Raw genomic sequence first — 19,115 nt, 5'->3', positions numbered from 1 at the left:
TAGAGGGCTAGTTACTTTTTAATCTTACTCATTTGGGGACCATCTCACTAGTAAATTAAACCTTGAAGAATTCTTATGCATGTGACAAAAAAACAACAACAAAAGAACTTAGTGATTTTATAGAACAGAGCTTATTTGAAAGCTGTGGCTTACCAATATTGGTTGGCAAGGTCTAGAAAAAAGAATGGCATCTCACTAGTTAGTAATAGATTATTGTGAGATCTCAGAACTTTACAAGAAAAAGTGGTGGGAAAGTCTGATTTTATGTGGTAATATTCTGAAAGTCCCTTTTTATCGTTTCTAATGAGGCAAAGAAATAACTGCCAAAGAGTATAGAATTTGTCACACTGATATTTTCAGTTGACCTTAAAGCTAATAGTTAATGTGTGAAATGTAATAATTGGTTTGCTGCCCAGGACATATATCTCAGTGGAAAAAGAATAGCCTTTTTTTTCCTTTGACTGGGAAAGAAACTACTTTAGCAATATGATTAGGCTAATGATTATTTTGATTCCACTAGAAGAGTATAGATGGTAATAAATAAGGAGTGTTTCAAATTAATAAAGCCATATCATTAATGAGTTATGTGTATACATAGTAAATTTCATTATGACCTTAATTTCTGACCAGAGTCATGTTCAGTAGGTCACAAATGAGTTTCTCTGTTCAGATAAGACTAACAAAACTCCTTAAATGAAAATCAGAAGTTGGCTTGCACTATGCAAATGAAGCAGTTTCTTGCTTTGTGACAGAGGATCCATTTGTTACTTAGATTAGAGGTTCCAGTCTGTATTTCTTGGTGACTAATGAATCTGGCCTCAACAGACCAATTTCTGTTCCACTCTAGTTAATGGCTGCAGCAGCATCAGTGTGAGCATTTTGACTATTCTGTCTCCCATTAAAGAAAGAAAAAAGCCTTTAACACCACTTGGAAGTATCTTTACCTGCCAGGAAGGTCGTGGTGGCTCACAAGGTAGACAGAAAGAGGATATTAGGATGAATTAAGCTAATTAATTTTATTCTGACAGTCGCCTCAAACAGCTTTTCCCCCCTGCTCATTTTAATATAGTACCTCAAACTAGCGATTTTTGTTGTTCTTTATACAATGTATGTTCTTCTCTTTGTGATTACCATTTATACATGGGAGCAAAACCATTTATTTAGACATGGGAAATGACACATTATGACTAGGTAAATGGGATAGAATAAATAAACTTAGTGTCTTCAGCTATCTAATAAGCCATAGTTAGTATACAGCTATAGTATCTACATATTATTGCAAGAGCCTCGTTCAATTGCTTAACTGACTGCATTGTATTTTTATTTAATGTTATTTTGCATAATAAGATTAAACCTACATATGTGAATATTTACAACTTGGATATTTATGAAGACTTTATTCTGCCTTTGTTTTTAAGTTATTAGTATAGGCTTTAAATATTTTGATTGTTTTTTTGATTCCTTTAAAAACATCATTCTTTATAAATTGAGGTATACTCTCACATGCTTTTTAGCTGGACAGGGAATTGAAAGAGTGAAAACGTTCAAAGATAATTTATAAAGTTTGAAATCATCTTGGTTTTATTCCCCAGTGGTAATAAGTAGACAGTGTTATAAGGCACAATTTTAGTTATTAAAGTTTGGTTCACTTTCCAAAAAACAGAATGTTTTACTCTTCAAACATAACTATTAGGCTACTCCTTGGGCATCCATGTTACCTATTTAGAACATTCAAGACTTGAGACTGAAAGTAGGAGTGAGTGTGCATGGAACAGTAATACTTCAGGTTAAGATCTGAAGCTGGTTGTATTTCTTTTCAACAACGGAGATGATTAGATAAGCAGGAAAGCTATCTTTTCACACTTACTCTTTGTAATTATATATAGTAGTCTACTAACCTTCAGTTAGTCCTGCTTTGAAATGGTCAGATACAATACAAGTTGACCAGCTATATGTTGTCCAGGTGTTCTTCCATCTTGAATTATGAGTAAATCATCAAGACAGATAAACATAATTTTCACCAGCAGTTGAAATTCACCTTGATACTAGAAGCAGTCAAAACTAATGATGGTTTTCTAATGGATGCAGGCAATTGTTGACACAGTGGACAACCTTCTGAGACCTGAAGCTTTGGAATCATGGAAGCACATGAATTCTTCGGAACAAGCACATACTGCAACAATGTTATTGGATACGTTGGAAGAAGGAGCTTTTGTTTTGGCTGACAATCTGGTAGAACCAACCAGAGTTTCAATGCCCACAGAAAATATTGGTAAGTAAATCTGTTGTCAAATTTAATTTTGATTTAAAAGATAGATGTTTAAGAGAATGATGTTTCCATTCTGAATCTATTATTTCCCAGTGCCAAACTTCTCTTTTGTCGAATTATTTTGTTAATGAGTTAGTATTGGTCACATTTCATAACATTAATGCAGAAAACAAAATCTACCCTGTATCTTTTAAAGTTGGTTTCATGTGGGTTTTTTTCCAACTAAAAAAATCATTAAAGGTAAAATGTGTTAGGGTACTTAAATGCCTGAATATAGATTGCTTAAGTAATGAAAGTGCTTGCTCTGAACTATGGCAAATGCTTTTCCATTTGATATAATATGTTCCTAATGAATTTAAATTACTTTCTGGAATGTGTTCTCCCAGTCAGATATTTTGGGCCCACAGAATTTGAGCCACATGTTTATATTAGACACAACTGCCTTCAGGTGAAAATGTGGTCAGTGAACTACATCTTTCATAATGCAGAATATCCATGCTTTATAGATTGTGAAATAGCTGCCGATAGTTTTGAAGCATAAGTTAGAATTTTAGGCTGGCAACAAGAGACAGAAATTAACTTGTGATGATATTTGAAAGAAGTACACTAAGTACAGAAAAATTATATTAATTTAGTCTTGACTGATTTAAAATTGCAAATTATTCAGTGAGTTTGAGTTTAGATTAAGTTTTATAGTATCCCTTAATAAAGTAAGAAAGTTTTCCAAAAATAAATGTAAAAAAACCCCAGACAGGATTGTTTACTATTCTCACAAAAAGAATACATCTAGAGCAGCAGATCCTGAATGAAGTCTTGCTATGTGGGTTGCCATACTTCATTATCTAATTGTGTCAGCCTAAATCATGGGACTTTATATTTAAGAATATAAAAAAGTAAGATATATAGAAGAAAAGGCCAATCAGATTATGAAACTTGGATTTAAATGTAAAGCTTTATTTAAATAAATGATTTTTTACAAAGAAATAAAGTATTATTAAAGTCATGTTTTTATTTACAGTAAAGTTTTAGAATGATTAATAACTCAATAACTTCAAATTAAATGAAGTCAAAAAAATTTGGCCTATCATGATCTGGGAGATAAGTTATAAGGGATATGATACTCTACCGTAGCCTTAGTAGTAGTAAATGAACAAAGCTTCCCCTTTCTGTCTGATCCTTTTATTTTTTGAGGTTAATGTACTCAGTAGTCTAATGAAATTCCTGAGACAGACGACAGACCTTAAACAACTGTTCTTACATGTTTCCAGTGATATGCCTTGTAAGGATAAAGTAGTATAGACTTGATCATCTTAGAGGATGAGTCATAGAAAGTGTTATCTGAAGTGGCATGTTATGACCTCAGTTTATTATCTAAGTCAGGTAAAGGCTATTTTTTAAACAATAACAGCAACAACAACAAAACTCTAAAGTTTTTTCTTATCCTCCGTTCAAGAATCCAAGAAAATTTGACAGGCCGGGTTGATAGTCTATGCTCCCATTAGCCTCACTTTATGCAGAACAACTTTTATTATATATTCAAGATATTTTTATTTCAGTTTGAGACATAGATGGAAAATTTAAATGTCCAGGAATATATTTTCCACAATACCTGTATATTTTAGAGTTCAAAAGGATTATTCTTCATACTTTTTAAACTTTTTTTATTTATAATTTCAAAAATAACATTATGGGTGAGGATTCTTACAGAGTGTAGAATGAACACATTTTTATTAACTTCTCAAAAATAAGGCCCTGAACTTATCACATGCATATGCTGATTATCCAAGAATTATCAATGTGAAAGTTATTTTACATATTCTAACATAGATCATATCTTTTTATCTCAGATGTAAACAATTTTGTGACATATATTATACATGATTAGTCTGAGAAATACAACCAACTTTTTTCTAGTCTTGTTCCCATTTTAGATGGAGAAACTAAAGTGGCCCATTATTTTTTTATGTCCTCACTTTCTTGATGCACTTAAATTTAGAATGTGGTTACAATGTGTTTTAGTTATTAGGGCAATTTGGTGTTTCGCTTTAGTGATTTCTCCGTGTATCTTTAATTTCCTTTATTGTATGGTTTACCCTTATGCATAACCTCATAAAAATGGTATAATTATATCTGCTATAATTATATCCGGTTTAGCATCAAAAAATCAACTTTGAGGTACAATTTTGGTACAGCCAGAACAGCTGATGTAAATGTACAGTTTGATGAGTTTTGGTGAATGTACACCCATATAACCAATAACATGATCAGCATCTCTTATCACCTCAGAAAGATTCCATGTACTCCTTTGCAGTCTTCTTGTACCCCCAGGTCCAGGCAACCATTGCTCTGTTTTTTGTCACTAGTTTAATTTTGTTTTTCTAGACCTTCAGTTGAATGGAATCATATAATATATACATTTTTTTTTCTTTTTTTTTTTTTTTTCTGAAGCTGTAAACAGGGAGAGACAGTCAGACTCCCGCATGCGCCCGACCGGGATCCACCCGGCACGCCCACCAAGGGGCGATGCTCTGCCCATCCTGGGCATGGCCATGTTGCGACCAGAGCCACTCTAGCACCTGGGGCAGAGGCCACAGAGCCATCCCCAGCGCCCAGGCCATCTTTTGCTCCAATGGAGCCTTGGCTGCGGGAGGGGAAGAGAGAGACAGAGAGGAAAGCGCAGCGGAGGGGTGGAGAAGCAAATGGGTGCTTCTCCTGTGTGCCCTGGCTGGGAATCGAACCCGGGTCCTCCGCACGCTAGGCCGACGCTCTACCACTGAGCCAACCGGTCAGGGCCAATATATACATTTTTTTTATCTTGATTGTTTTACTCAGAACAATGTTTTTGAAATTGATCCATATTTGTGTGAGCATCAGTAGTTTAATCCCTTTTATTGCAGAGTAGTATTCAATTAGAAGGACATAACCACTGTTAACTCACATATTAGTCATTTAGATTGTTTCCGGTTTTTTACTTGATATTAAAGCTACATTTTTCTCCAGGTGGTTGTACCATTTTACATTCTAACAGCAAAGAGAGTTTCAGTTGCTCCACCACATTCTCACTAACATTTAGGATTGTCTTCTCAAATGTCTTTTTAATTTTATCCTAGTGATTTATAGTGGCTTATCTTTTTATTTTATTTTGCATTTGTGTGATCGCTAAGTTACATTTTGTTGATAACTGTTTAACTTTTCATATATCTATCTTTGAAGTGTCTGGTTCATATATTTAGCCCATTCTTTAATTGGGTTGTTTGTCTTTTTAGTTACAAGTTACAGGATTGCTGAGAAAAATCTTTTGTCAAGTATGTGTACTCAGATTGTTTTCCCTCAGGATGTGACTTCTTGTCTTTTTTCCGAAGTTAGAAGTGGGGAGGCAGTCAGACAGACTCCCGCATGCACCCTACAGGGATCCAGCCAGCGTGCCCACCAGGGGACAATGGTCTACCCATCTTGGGCGATGCTCCATAGTGGCCAGAGCCATTCTAACACCTGAGGCAGAGGCCGTGGAGCCATCCTCAGCGCCTGGGCCAACTTTGCTCCAGTGTAGCCTTGACTGTGGGAAGGGAAGAGAGAGATAGAGAGAAGGAGAGGGGGAAGGGAGGAGAAGCAGATGGGCACTTCTCCTGTGTGCCCTGGCCGGGAATCGAACCCGGGACTTCCACACGCCGGGCCAGTGCTCTATCAATATGTAACTTTTTTTAAAAAATTAATTTTAACGGGGTGACATTGATAAATCAGGGTACATATGTTCAGAGAAAACATCTCCAGGTTATTTTGACGTTTGATTATGTGGCATACCCATCACCCAAAGTCAAATTGTCTTCCATCATCTTCTATCTGGTTTTCTTTGTGCCCCCCTCCCCCCCCATAATCACCACCCTCCTGTCCCTGTCTCTGAGTCTCACTTTTATGTCCCACCTACGTATGCAATCATACAGTTCTTAGTTTTTTCTGACTTACTTATTTCACTCAGTATAATGTTATCAAGGTCCATCCATGTTATTGTAAATGATCCGATGTCGTCATTTCTTATGGCTGAGTAGTATTCCATAGTATATATGTACCAAAGCTTTTAATCCACTCATCCTCTGATGGACACTGGGGCTGTTTCCAGATCTTCACTATTATGAACAATGCTGCCATAAACATGGGGGTGCATTTCTCCTTTTGAAACAATGCTATGGAGGCCCTGGCCGGTTGGCTCAGCAGTAGAGCGTCGGCCTAGCGTGCGGAGGACCCGGGTTCGATTCCCGGCCAGGGCACATAGGAGAAGCGCCCATTTGCTTCTCCACCCCTCCGCCGCGCTTTCCTCTCTGTCTCTCTCTTCCCCTCCCGCAGCCAAGGCTCCATTGGAGCAAAGATGGCCCGGGCGCTGGGGATGGCTCTGTGGCCTCTGCCTCAGGCGCTAGAGTGGCTCTGGTCGCAACATGGTGACACCCAGGATGGGCAGAGCATCGCCCCCTGGTGGGCAGAGCGTGCCCCTGGTGGGCGTGCCGGGTGGATCCCGGTTGGGCGCATGCAGGAGTCTGTCGGACTGTCTCTCCCTGTTTCCAGCTTCAGAAAAATGAAAATAAATAAATAAATAAAAGAAAAAAAAGAAAAAAAAAAAAGAAACAATGCTATGGTGTTCTTGGGGTATATTCCTAAAAGTGGGATGGGTGGGTCAAAAGGCAGTTCGATTTTTAATTTTTTGAGGAATCTCCATACTGTTTTCCACAGTGGCTGCACCAGTCTGCATTCCCACCAGCAGTGCAGGAGGGTTCCCTTTTCTCCACATCCTCGCCAGCACTTATTCTGTGTTGTTTTGTTGATGAGCGCCATTCTGACTGGTGTGAGGTGATATTTCATTGTGGTTTTAATTTACATTTCTCTAATGATTAGTGATGTTGAGCATTTTTTCATATGCCTATTGGCCATCTGTATGTCCTCTTTGGAGAAGTGTCTATTCATTTCTTTTTCCCATTTTTTGATTGGATTGTTTGTCTTCCTGGTGTTGAGTTTTACAAGTTATAAATTTTGGTTATTAACCCCTATCAGACATATTGGCGAATATGTTCTCCCATTGTGTAGTTTGTCTTTTTATTCTGTCCGTATTGTCTTTAGATGTGCAAAAGCTTTTTAGTTTAGTTTAGTTTGATATAGTCCCATTTGTTTATCCTGTCTTTTGTTTCACTTCCCCATGGAGATAAATCAGCAAATAATATTGCTGCTCTCCAATATATTGTTGAAGAGCTTACTGCCTATGTTTCTTCTAAGATGCTTATGGTTTTATGGCTTACATTTAAGTCTTTTATCCATTTTGAGTTTATTTTTGTGATTGGTGTAAGTTGGTGGTCTAGTTTCATTTTTTTGCAGGTAGCTGTCCAATTTTCCCAACACCATTTATTAAAGAGGCTGTCTTTGGTCCATTGTATGCTGTTACCTCCTTTGTCAAATATCAGTTGACCATAGAGCTGTGGGTTTATTTCTGGGTTCTCTGTTCTGTTCCATTGATCTATATGCCTGTTCTTATGCCAGTACCAGGCTATTTTAAGTACAATGGCCTTGTAGTATAACTTGATATCAGGAAGTGATACCTCCCACTTTATTCTTCCTTTTCAGGATTGCTGAAGCTATTCATGTTCTTTTTTGGTTCCGTATAAATTTTTGGAATATTTTTCCTTTATCTTTGAAGTAAGTCATTGGTATTTTAATTGGTATTACATCGAATTTATAAATTGCTTTGGGCAATATAGACATTTTAATGATGTTTATTCTTCCTATAACCATGAGCACGGTATATGCTTCCACTTGTTTGTATCTTCCTTGATTTCTTTTATCAATGTTTTATAGTTTCCAAGTAGAAATCTTTAATCTCCTTGGTTAAATTTACTCCTAGGTACTGTATTTTTTTGGTTGCAGTAATGAAGAGGATTGTTTCCTTAATTTCTCTTTCTGACAATCATTGTTGGTGTATAGAAATGCCTCTGATTTCTGAGGTTTAATTTTATATCCTGCCACCTTGCTGAATTAATTTATCAGGTCCAGTAGTTTTTTGACTGAGACTTTAGGGTTTTCTATATACAGTATCATATCATTTGCAAATAATGAGAGTTTTACTTCTTCTTTTCCAATTTGGATGCCTTTTATTTCTTCTTCTTGTCCGATTGCTGTGGCTAGGACTTCCAGGACTATGTTGAATAAGAGTGGTGAAAGGGGGCACCCCTGCCTTATTCCTGATCTTAAGGGGATTGCTTTTAATTTTTGCCCAATGAGTATGATGTTGGCTGTGGGTTTGTCATAGATGGCCTTTATCATGTTGAGGTATGTTCCCTGTATTCCCACTTTGCTGAAAGTTTTGATCATAAATATGTGCTGTATTTTATCAAATGCTTTTCCCACACACTGGGCTGATGCTCTATCAATGTGTAACTTTTTAAAAAAAATTTTTAACAATGTCTTGAGAGCAGCGGAGTTTTTAATTTTGATAAGTTATTTCCCAGCTTCAACATCTAAACTAATTCTGTTTCACTTACTCTTCTTGCCATTGTATTATTTTAAATCCTAATATTGTGTTATTATTACTGAATACTTTAATAAATATACTATATTTAAAAAAAACAGGTCATTGTCACACTTTAAAAACTAAGCAGGGCACAAACAAGTTCTTGTCATACTTTTGATTGATACATTGTTTGAGTCTCTCTTAATTAAAAGCCATTTCTCCCTACAGCTTATTTTTTTAAATCTTTTTCATTTTTGTTGAAGAAATTAAGTGAATAATTTGTATTGTAGAATATCCCACATTCTCTGTTTGGTTTATTTCATCGTCATGATAATCATTTAACCATGATTGATATATACTGATAATTAGATCAGGAGGCTTGATCGGGTCAGGTTTCATTTTCTCCCCCTAAGAACTTTTTATTGCATCATATTCAAGAATATGTTTGGTTGTTTTTCTTTGTGAGCTTATGATTGATTAGGTCAGGGGTCCCCAAACTTTTTACACAGGGGGCCAGTTCACTGTCCCTCAGACCACTGGAGGGCCGGACTATAAAAAAACTATGAACAAATCCCTATGCACACTGCACATATTTTATTTTAAAGTAAAAAAACAAAATGGGAACAAATACAATATTTAAAATAAAGAACAAGTAAACAAACTGACCAGTATTTCAATAGGAACTATGCTCCTCTCACTGACCACCAATGAAAGAGGTGCCCCTTCCGGAAGTGCGGTGGGGGCCGGATAAATGGCCTCAGGGGGCCGCATGCGGCCCTCGGGCCGTAGTTTGGGGACCCCTGGATTAGGAGGTTTAGATATTATCTGCCTAATTCATCCAGTATAAAATTCCCTATCATTTATTTTCCCAGTAGGCTTAGCAGTCAGACATGATTGTATCTATTCATTTAAGCTTAGTTATGTTGTAGTGACAAATACCCCAAAGTCACAGCAACTCACAACAACAAAGATTTAAACTTCTTCATGCTGCATCACCATTGAGGCTTGGCTTTGGCTCTGCTTCCTGTCATCACAGTCTCGACTCCAATTTCTTTTTACTCTGGGACTCAAGTTGACGGAGCCTAGAATGTGGTGAGTCTCCTGGCAGAAGTTACAGTTTTCCCTGTATGTTGTACTTTACTTCCCCTTTCATCTCATTGCAGCAAGTTCTCTCTGATGAATTTGAAAAATAGAAGGACAGAGAAATATATTAAAATCCTATATACAGCTTTGGCTGTGAGTGAGGCTCTGGGTGGCTCTTCTATGAATCAAGTGTATTCACTCTCAGGAAATCTATTGAACAAGGCATGCATTATTTCAAGCATACAGAAATTGAGGATATCATAAACATCTGTGCTCCAGTTACCCAGCTGAGCCTCATTTTAGTATTTTACCATATTCATTCAGTCTTGGGGGGAAAGAAATAGTTTTAGATAATGCATAAATCTCCTGGGACGACTCCTTCCTGGTCAAATCAAGACAAGAGTAGCCATCATCCTTAAATTATTTGTTAGCATTAGTATGCTTAAACATTTTTTTGTTGTTATACAGGTAATGTACATTTAACAATTTTTATGTTGTAAAGTTAATGACTTCACACTACAACTGTAATTGTATAATTTTTCTCTACCATGATGATGTTCATAATTATACATTGTGCATCTCCAATTCATTCATCTGATCTAAGAAGACTTCACAGTTACTTATTTGTGCCAATGATAGTTATTTTAGTGGTTTATGCTTTTTGTTTTTCTGATACCCTAAAGAAAAGTGCAGTGAAAGTTTTTGTTCATATATATATATATATGGCTTCTTGACACACATGCACACACATACTTAGAAATAGAATTTTTGAGTGACAGAGGATGCCTATCTTCAACTTTGCTAAATACTGCCAAATTCCTTTCTAATATTGTTTTTACCATTTTACAGTATCACGTGTAATAACATTATTTCCAGTCACTGTCTTTGCTAACACTTTATAATTGACATAAATTTGTCATTTTAATGGGTTTGACTTGATCACATTATTGTTGTAGTTGTAGTTCTTTGACAATTTAATACAGTTATTGGGTGTTTAGTTTTATCTCCTGTAAATTTGTTGTCTACAAATTTTTCTTGTTCACGTATTTCTCAATGGATAATACATTCTGGACACCAATCCTTGAGTATTATATAATTTGCTTTTTTTTTTTATTTGTGCCTTCTCTCTTTTACTGTTTATAATATCTTTTGATTTGTAGACTAATGAAATAAAATTTATGGTGCGTTTGGTATTTTACTTAAGTATTTTTCCTCCTTGGTTCCTACCCAAGAAAATTTTCTCTACTTTGCAGTTATAAAGATCTTTTTTTTTTTTTTGGCAATGATAAAACTTTGCCATTTTTAAATTATGTCTTTAATCTACCTGGAACTTATTTTAGTTTATGATGTGAGGGAGGGGACTAATTTGATTTTTCTTTTCCATAAGAATAATTAGTTGTTCAGTACTATTAGTTACATAATAATTTCCTTTCCTCAGTGGTTTATAATGACATCTGTCATGTATCAAGTTTATGTACATGTAAGGAGTATGGGTTATACCTTCTTGCTTTTGTTTCAGTAATAATAATATCTGGTGAGATCTTTCAGTTCTGCTCCTTAAGGAATTAATTGCCTTGGCTGTTTTTTGGCATGTCTTCCCCCATATAAATTTTTAAATTTGTTTATTAACTTAAATATATTCAAAAATCTTGTTGGAATTTTTAATCAGTTAGACTGAGTTTATAGATTGATTTTAAAATAAGTGTCTCACAGATTTACTTGTTGTGTTCTCTCAAATAAGACCATAATATAATCCTCCGTTTGTTATTAGGTCTTTTAATAAAGTTCTTCCCATTTAATTAAAAACTTTTATTAGTAAAGTTTTTTTCCCAATAATAGCTTGTACTTTCTTTATTAGGTTTATTTCTTGATAACTTACACTATTGGCTTTTATTGTAAATAAAATTAAATTTTATTAAACTTAATTCTTTTGAATTATAAAGTCTTAATTTTTAATTTATTTTTAATTGAATTTATTGGGGTATATGTTTGGGCGTGAAACTCAGTAATTCTACACACTGCATCATGTGAAAATTACATTTTTTAATTGTTTGTTCGTTGGTCTATTGGAACACCATTGACTTTGCTAATGGTAGCCTCGCTAAATTTGTTTACTTCTCATAGTATAGAGTCTTCCTTAAGACACTGTGTTGTTAATTATATTTTCTGCAAGTAGTAACAGTTTGCTTTTTCCTTCCAGTCTTTATATCTTGTTTTTCTTGAATTACTGTATTAACTGGTCTTTTAATATAATGCTAAATAAAATATATGATAGGAATCATCCTGACTTTCCAAGGAATGCTTCTGGAGTTTTTCACTATTTTTTGCTGTAAGTTTGGAAAAATAACCCTTATCTAACTAGACCTTTATCTGAGCAAGGAATTTTCTTTTTATTCAAATTATTTTGTCTATTACTTATATTGAATGGGTATGGAAACTTGTTGAATTCTTTCTGCTTTAATTTCTTAATTTTGTGAGTTATAGCTGTATATTTTGTAATGCATTGTTAACTCCTGTAAACCTTTTTGAGTTAAATTCAATTTGTTTAGGATGTTGTACTTAGTGTGTATATTTTATTAAATACTCTTACACTTATATATGTAGTAGATGTGATTTTACTAAATAAGTAAATATGTCTTGAATGAAATTAACTCTTAGTACATGTATATCTGTATTTGGAACATTTTATGAATCTCAAAGGATTTTTTTCTTTTACCCTGTCTTTCGTCTTGTTTTAATAATAATTTAGAGTGCCTTTCAGTGAAGAGAAGAGAGAGGTATATATTAGATGCATATTTTTGTCACTCTTCTTTCCCCCTCCCCACGTGGAATCTGATAGGAGGACAAGAGAGCATTCTCCAGCTTAATCTTTCTAAGCACAGATTGATAAAAGAAGTATCTCAACCAGCGCCTGCAGCTTATGGAATTCTAGGAGTTATATAACTCTTCATTATAAACTTGTATTTTAGGTGCTTGACATGTGATCTGTTAGCTTATAAAAATATCACTACTCTGGCTGGTTAGTTCAGTTAGTTCGAGTTTTGTCCTGATATGCCAAGGTTATGGGTTCCACTCCTGGTCAGGGCACATACAGGCATCAACCAGTGAATGTTTAAATAAACCAAACAACAAATTGATGTTTATCTATCTCTCTCAAATCAATTTAAAAATATCTCCCAGTGTTATGATTTCGTATTTTCAACAAAATTTATATGTATTTTACAAAACAAAGTTGTGAAAGATAAAAAGTAAGTTAGTATCCAAGCGTTTTTCTATAATGAAATAAGCTCATTTTGGTAAAAAGAAAGTGGGTGAATTAATTGTGTTGTGTATGCATGTACACACACACACACACACAAACATATATTGATATTTGTTTAAGTATACAAATAACTATTCAAGGATATACTCCATTGAATTATTGAGTATGTGTTACCCTTGGTTAGCTATTTAACTTTTACTGTCAAACCCCAAATAGTTATATACTTTAGTCTTTTCAGTACATGTGGTTTGAGTTACAAATATTTAACTGGCATTATATCTCCAAAGCAGCCATAAGACAATATGTAAGTAAGTAAGCATGGCTGTGTTCCAATATAACTTTATTTCCGAAAACAGGTGGCAGGCCAGATTTGGCACATGGGGCCTATTTTGCCCAACTTAAATATGTAAAGATTGATGGTTACTAGTGAGAATTAATGGGGAGTTTTAACATTATGCCAGGCATTTACTCATAAATAAGCTGTTCTGTTCTTACTACTTTTAGAAATTAGAGAAAAATCTATTGCTTGCAAAACTGACCTTTGTAGTCTTACATAGTAAAATGTATCGTGTACATATAAATAGATGTATACATGCAATAAAGACATTGAAATTTATTCTTCATAGTTTTACCATTGACAAGTAAATGGCCACTGAAAAGTTATTTACATAAGGAGCCAAAAAAAATCATTTTGAAATCCTTTTAATGACTTATATGAAACTGAAAGTTTTGAATTACGAATTCATACACTTTCATAGACATAGTTTAAATGTCTGGAATTAGTTCAGGACAAAAATATAAAGCTATAAAGAAAATGTTTATATAATGCTGTATATATGAAATATATAAAATGATTATATGAATTTTTTTAGAGTGGTTAAGGCTTAAGAACTTCTTAGAGCAATTTAGTTCATGTTTTGTTGAAATCTAACAGTGAAGTTTTTTAAGTAGATAAAAAGAAATAATGGTTTTCATGCAATTATCATTTGCTCTTTGTAGTTTAAAGAATGAATGCCCTTTTATTCCTCCTCCTTTGTTCCTTTGCCTCATCCAGTTCTGGAAGTTGCAGTGCTCAGTACAGAAGGACAGGTCCAAGACTTCAAATTTCCTCTAGGCATCAAAGGCGCAGGCAGTTCAATCCAGCTCTCTGCAAACACTGTCAAACAGAACAGCAGGAATGGTAAGATGGAATCATTTTTTCAGTTAAACCTGTGTTCTAAAATGCTGAGTATATGACTCCTAATGTAATAAATACAGCTTAACATTAAAAGCAGATTTATAGTAATACTTGACTTTCGCCCAATAAACTCAATTTAAATAAAGATTCATAAGGACTTTTTCCTTTTATTCTTATTTTAATGTATCTTTCTTTTTATTCAGACACATAGTTCCTGTAAAGTCATTTGACTATTTTTACTTTCCTAGGGCTTGCAAAGTTGGTATTCATCATTTACCGGAGTCTGGGACAGTTCCTCAGCACAGAAAATGCCACCATAAAACTGGGTGCTGACTTTATTGGTCGTAATAGCACCATTGCCGTGAATTCCCATGTCATTTCAGTTTCAATCAATAAAGAATCCAGCCGAGTATACTTGACAGATCCTGTGCTTTTTACCCTGCCACACATTGATGTGAGTTATGTGTGTTAATGAAGTGGTGGGGGGTTATAAAACCAGTGAGGAAGGAAAGCAGAGTTGACTTGCTAGAGATAGGGCTAGGGAAAGGGGAATGGGGGTGGCAGAATGGAAAGAAAGGATCTTTCCATTTGAATTTCAAATGTTGGACTAAGTCAGAGGCACAAGTTTTTAAGACTCTGAACATACTTTATATTCAGTGAGGTTGTGATTATTAGAACTTTTTAAATTTAATTTTATTTTTTTAAGATTTTTAAAAAATCGATTCATTTTAGAGAGGAGAGAGAGAAGGGGGAGGGAGAGGAGCAAGAAGCATCAACTCCCATATGTGTCTTGACTGGGTAAGCCCAGGGTTTCGAACTGGTGACCTCAGTGTTCCAGGTTGACGCTTTATCCACTGCACAACACAGACCAGGCAATTATTAGAAGATTATTAGAACTTAAGTGTATTATTATTTTTTTCCCGAAGAGAGAAGTGGGGGGCAACAGACAGACTCCCACCTGTGCCCAAATGGGATCTACCTGGCATGCCCACAAGGAGGTGATGCTCTGCCCATCTGAGGCGTTGCTCTGCTGCAACCAGAGCCATTCTAGTGCCTGAGGTGGAGGCCATGGAGCCATCCTCAGTGCCTGGGTCAACTTTGCTCCTATGGAGCCTTGGCTGTGGGAGGGCAAGAGAGAGATAGAAAGGAGAGGGGCAAGAGTGGAGAAGCAGACAGGTGCTTTTCCTGTGTGCCCTGGTGAGGAATCGAACTCGGGACTTCCACACGCTGGGCTGACGCTCTACTGCTGAACCAACTGGCTGGGGCAGAACTTAAGTGTATTCTTAAAGAAAGCCAATAAAGTAATCAAGAGGAAAATGCAAATGACTATAATTTGTTTTAGAATGAAAATTAACCTTACCTTAGCTGCAGAATAGCCAAGTATTAACTGTTAGGACTCTCCCTTTTTAGTGTGGCGGATCTTTTTTGGTTTCACTGATCATAGTTGACACAGTTGATATCAAGCATTGTGTTTTTAGATGTCAGGGATTAGAGATATGACTTAGCATGCAATTTGGTAGTTAAAGATTTACACTGTGTTGTGGAAAACTACAGAAGTTTGGCTGTTAAGCATAAAGTAATTAAGGGTCCACAAATAGCCAAGTGGTTCTCCAGAATTGGCAAAAGAATTGGCAAAATTTGTGTGTTGTCTTATAGCTGCTGCAGCTGATTCTCTTTTAAGAGTTCTGATGTTGCCAACGTGTCAGTGAGAACAAAACTGAACCAACCTGGGAAATGGATGGTAAAACACTTGGTCCCTGTAGAATTTCCTTAGAACAAATTCATGAGTCTCATTTTGTCAGGAAAGGAAAATAAATGATTCTAATGTGCTATCAATATGTGAAATCATGCTGTGGAAATTATAATTGCGTGAAATGGGTCGTTGGTGAGTTAGAGTGCACTTGAAAGTGTCTTGGACTGCAAAGCCCCTTTTAAGTTAGGTATCTGCCTTGTTTAACACAGTCTACAGTTTTTCTGATAAAAAACTTTATAGTCTGAAACATGCAAAGTTTAATCCAAATTACCTTTTACACATATTAAACAATTGCTATTGCCATCTTAGAGTATAAAACCCTAATTTTATCTTGTCATTTTATTTCCCAGCCTGACAATTATTTCAATGCAAATTGCTCCTTCTGGAACTACTCAGAGAGAACTATGATGGGATATTGGTCTACCCAGGGCTGCAAGCTCGTTGACACTAACAAAACTCGTACAACATGTGCATGCAGCCACCTGACCAATTTTGCAATTCTCATGGCCCACAGGGAAACTGCAGTAAGTATTTGCATTTCTAACTAGTAGCAGAGAAAAACCTCAGAGATTCAAAACACCTTGTGTAATAGTCCCTTCTTTGGGTGCTAATTGTAACTAAATAGCAAACAATGTAATATGGATCTCTATTTGTTTCTACTCAGGCCACTTTGACACTGTATTTATTGTTACTTCTCAAAATCATAAGCTATACAGACCTGGTTCAAGTTCCTTTTAGGGCAGGTGTTTGGCAGAGATGGTTAGCAATAGATCTGAAGTTGAATATACCCTCCTCGTCTTGAATATTCAAGTCTCATTTTACAACTTTTACCTTAAGTTGCCTAATCATTTTGCACGCTGGAAAACTGCAGATTTTGAAAGGTCAGAATGGTTTCTAGAATGTTTCTTAGTATTTATTTTTGTAAATCAGAGAATGGTAGCCAGTACATAAAACTATTTTAGGAAACAGCACAAAAGCTCTCAGATCTGTTGTGTACTTGACTCTTACTATACAAATATAATATGAAAATCCAAAGAGACAGTTCAAACTTAAAATTTGACTGTGTTAGCCTGGAAAGTCATTTAAATACCAATTATTTTAATCATAACTAAATATCCTTTATTCTTTTATATATTTTCTGTATGTTTATGTAGGTATTTCAGTCATTTTGAAATAATTGGACTCTTGTATTACTTTCTAGTAAGATCTTCCACTTCCATAGCTCATTCTTTGGTTATAAAAATTGATAATATTGAACTGTTCTGTGATCAAAATTTATGTTTATTATTGAGCCTTGTTTGAACACACATGAAGATTCAGAGAGTTTAGTATTAAAAGATGAACCATCATACATGAAAGCTGTCTTATCATTAGTTGATATAATGCAGGAATATTAATGTCCCTTATATGTTTTCTATTTTCAGTACAAAGATGGAGTTCACGAATTACTTCTTACAGTCATCACCTGGGTGGGAATTGTCATTTCCCTTGTTTGCCTGGCTGTCTGCATCTTCACCTTCTGCTTTTTCCGTGGTCTGCAGAGTGACCGTAATACTATTCACAAGAATCTTTGTATCAACCTTTTCATTGCTGAATTTATTTATCTAATAGGCATTGAGAAGACAGAGTACAAGGTAAGCACCCCTTCAGTTTATTGACCTTGGACCGCTGAAAATTATTATAACAAGTGTCAATCCACTCATATGCTGATATTAATATTTGACCTTTTAACAATTTAATTGGCATGGCAATATTGCAAGCTAATTTGTAATAGCCCAATCATTAAGTAAAATTGTGAGTTAATTCATTTTTTGTATTAAGGGTCAGTTGCATTTTTCTAAGTTGTTATTTCAGACACATAATTTGATTAGAAGAATGCTGGAGGCCTGACCTGTGGTGGCGCAGTGGATAAAGCGTCGACCTGGAAATGTTGAGGTTGCCGGTTCGAAACCCTGGGCTTGCCCGGTCAAGGCACATATGGGAGTTGATGCTTCCAGCTCTTCCCCCCTCTCTCTCTCTGTCTCTCCTCTCTCTCTCTCTCTGTCTCTCCCTCTCTTCTCTAAAAATGAATAAATAAAAATTAAAAAAAAAAAAGAATGCTGGAGATACTGAAATGGAAAGATCCTGTTTTTACATTTTAATTTTCTCACATAGTTACTCAGACCAATGGTAATTTCTTCATATTCTGAATGCTTTATTCATGAAGTTTCTGTGTTGGAAACAGAACTTAATAATTAGTTAATTTTTCACCCTGTATTCATCTGCACTGTGATAAATTTAAGAATGCTCCACGTAGGAGAGGACAATAATGTTAGGTAATTAGAGTTGAGGTTTTTTTCTTATTAAAGCAAATTTTTAAAAATCTGGTACAAAAACAATATATTTGAAAACAACTGTTCTAAAGACTTATGAAACAGATCACGTGCAAGTAGAATATTCAGATTTCATGATGGATAATTCTAGAAGCGAAATTAAGATATGTTTTATTTCTTGAAATAAAAAAAATTCACTGCAAATAGTAATGTCTTAAAGTGATGAACTTTCTACCACACCTGGCATTATACTATAGGCATTAAAATCTTAAAATTCGGCAGTTCTTTTAACAAACAATTTCTTACAGAGCAGTATTTAAATAATAGTGTGTTTTAAAGACAATAATGAGCACCATCAGTGACTGTTTTTACAGTTTTGGAGCGGGCTGTTGACATTTCATGTGTTCTCTTTTGTGTTTTTTTTTGCTTTTTTCCTTTATAGATTGCATGCCCAATATTTGCAGGACTTCTACACTTCTTCTTCTTGGCTGCTTTTGCTTGGATGTGCTTAGAAGGTGTGCAGCTCTACCTAATGTTAGTTGAAGTTTTTGAAAGTGAATATTCAAGGAAGAAATACTACTATGTTGCTGGTTACTTGTTTCCTGCTACAGTGGTTGGCGTTTCAGCTGCTATTGACTACAAGAGCTATGGAACCAAAAAAGTGTAAGTAATTGCAAGTGACCTGAGTGTTTTTCAAGTGAATAATTTTTTAAAGCTTGTTAGCTGTCAGTGACATTCCCTGACAGACTGAAATAGCCTCTGAAAGCTTTAT

The 19,115-nt window shown here is 35.3% G+C and overlaps 1 protein-coding gene across 11 annotated transcripts in view; it reads left to right on the top strand.

Annotated features, from left to right (window-relative positions):
• The window catches only part of ADGRL2 (adhesion G protein-coupled receptor L2), a 549,783-nt gene that overhangs the window by 508,269 nt on the left and 22,399 nt on the right, over positions 1-19,115 (top strand). For all 11 annotated transcript variants that reach the window (XM_066268807.1, XM_066268808.1, XM_066268809.1 and 8 more), the window contains 6 exons: positions 2,089-2,272; positions 14,156-14,281; positions 14,527-14,732; positions 16,382-16,555; positions 17,456-17,665; positions 18,786-19,006. In XM_066268807.1, coding sequence (XP_066124904.1) covers positions 2,089-2,272; positions 14,156-14,281; positions 14,527-14,732; positions 16,382-16,555; positions 17,456-17,665; positions 18,786-19,006 — 1,121 coding nt within the window. The remainder of the gene's footprint in view (positions 1-2,088; positions 2,273-14,155; positions 14,282-14,526; positions 14,733-16,381; positions 16,556-17,455; positions 17,666-18,785; positions 19,007-19,115) is intronic.

This window comes from Saccopteryx bilineata, chromosome 3, assembly GCF_036850765.1.
Source record: "Saccopteryx bilineata isolate mSacBil1 chromosome 3, mSacBil1_pri_phased_curated, whole genome shotgun sequence".
Classification (NCBI taxonomy): Eukaryota; Metazoa; Chordata; class Mammalia; order Chiroptera; family Emballonuridae; genus Saccopteryx; species Saccopteryx bilineata.
Note: the sequence above shows the minus strand (reverse complement) of the source record. Positions and strands in the feature narration are given on the sequence as shown.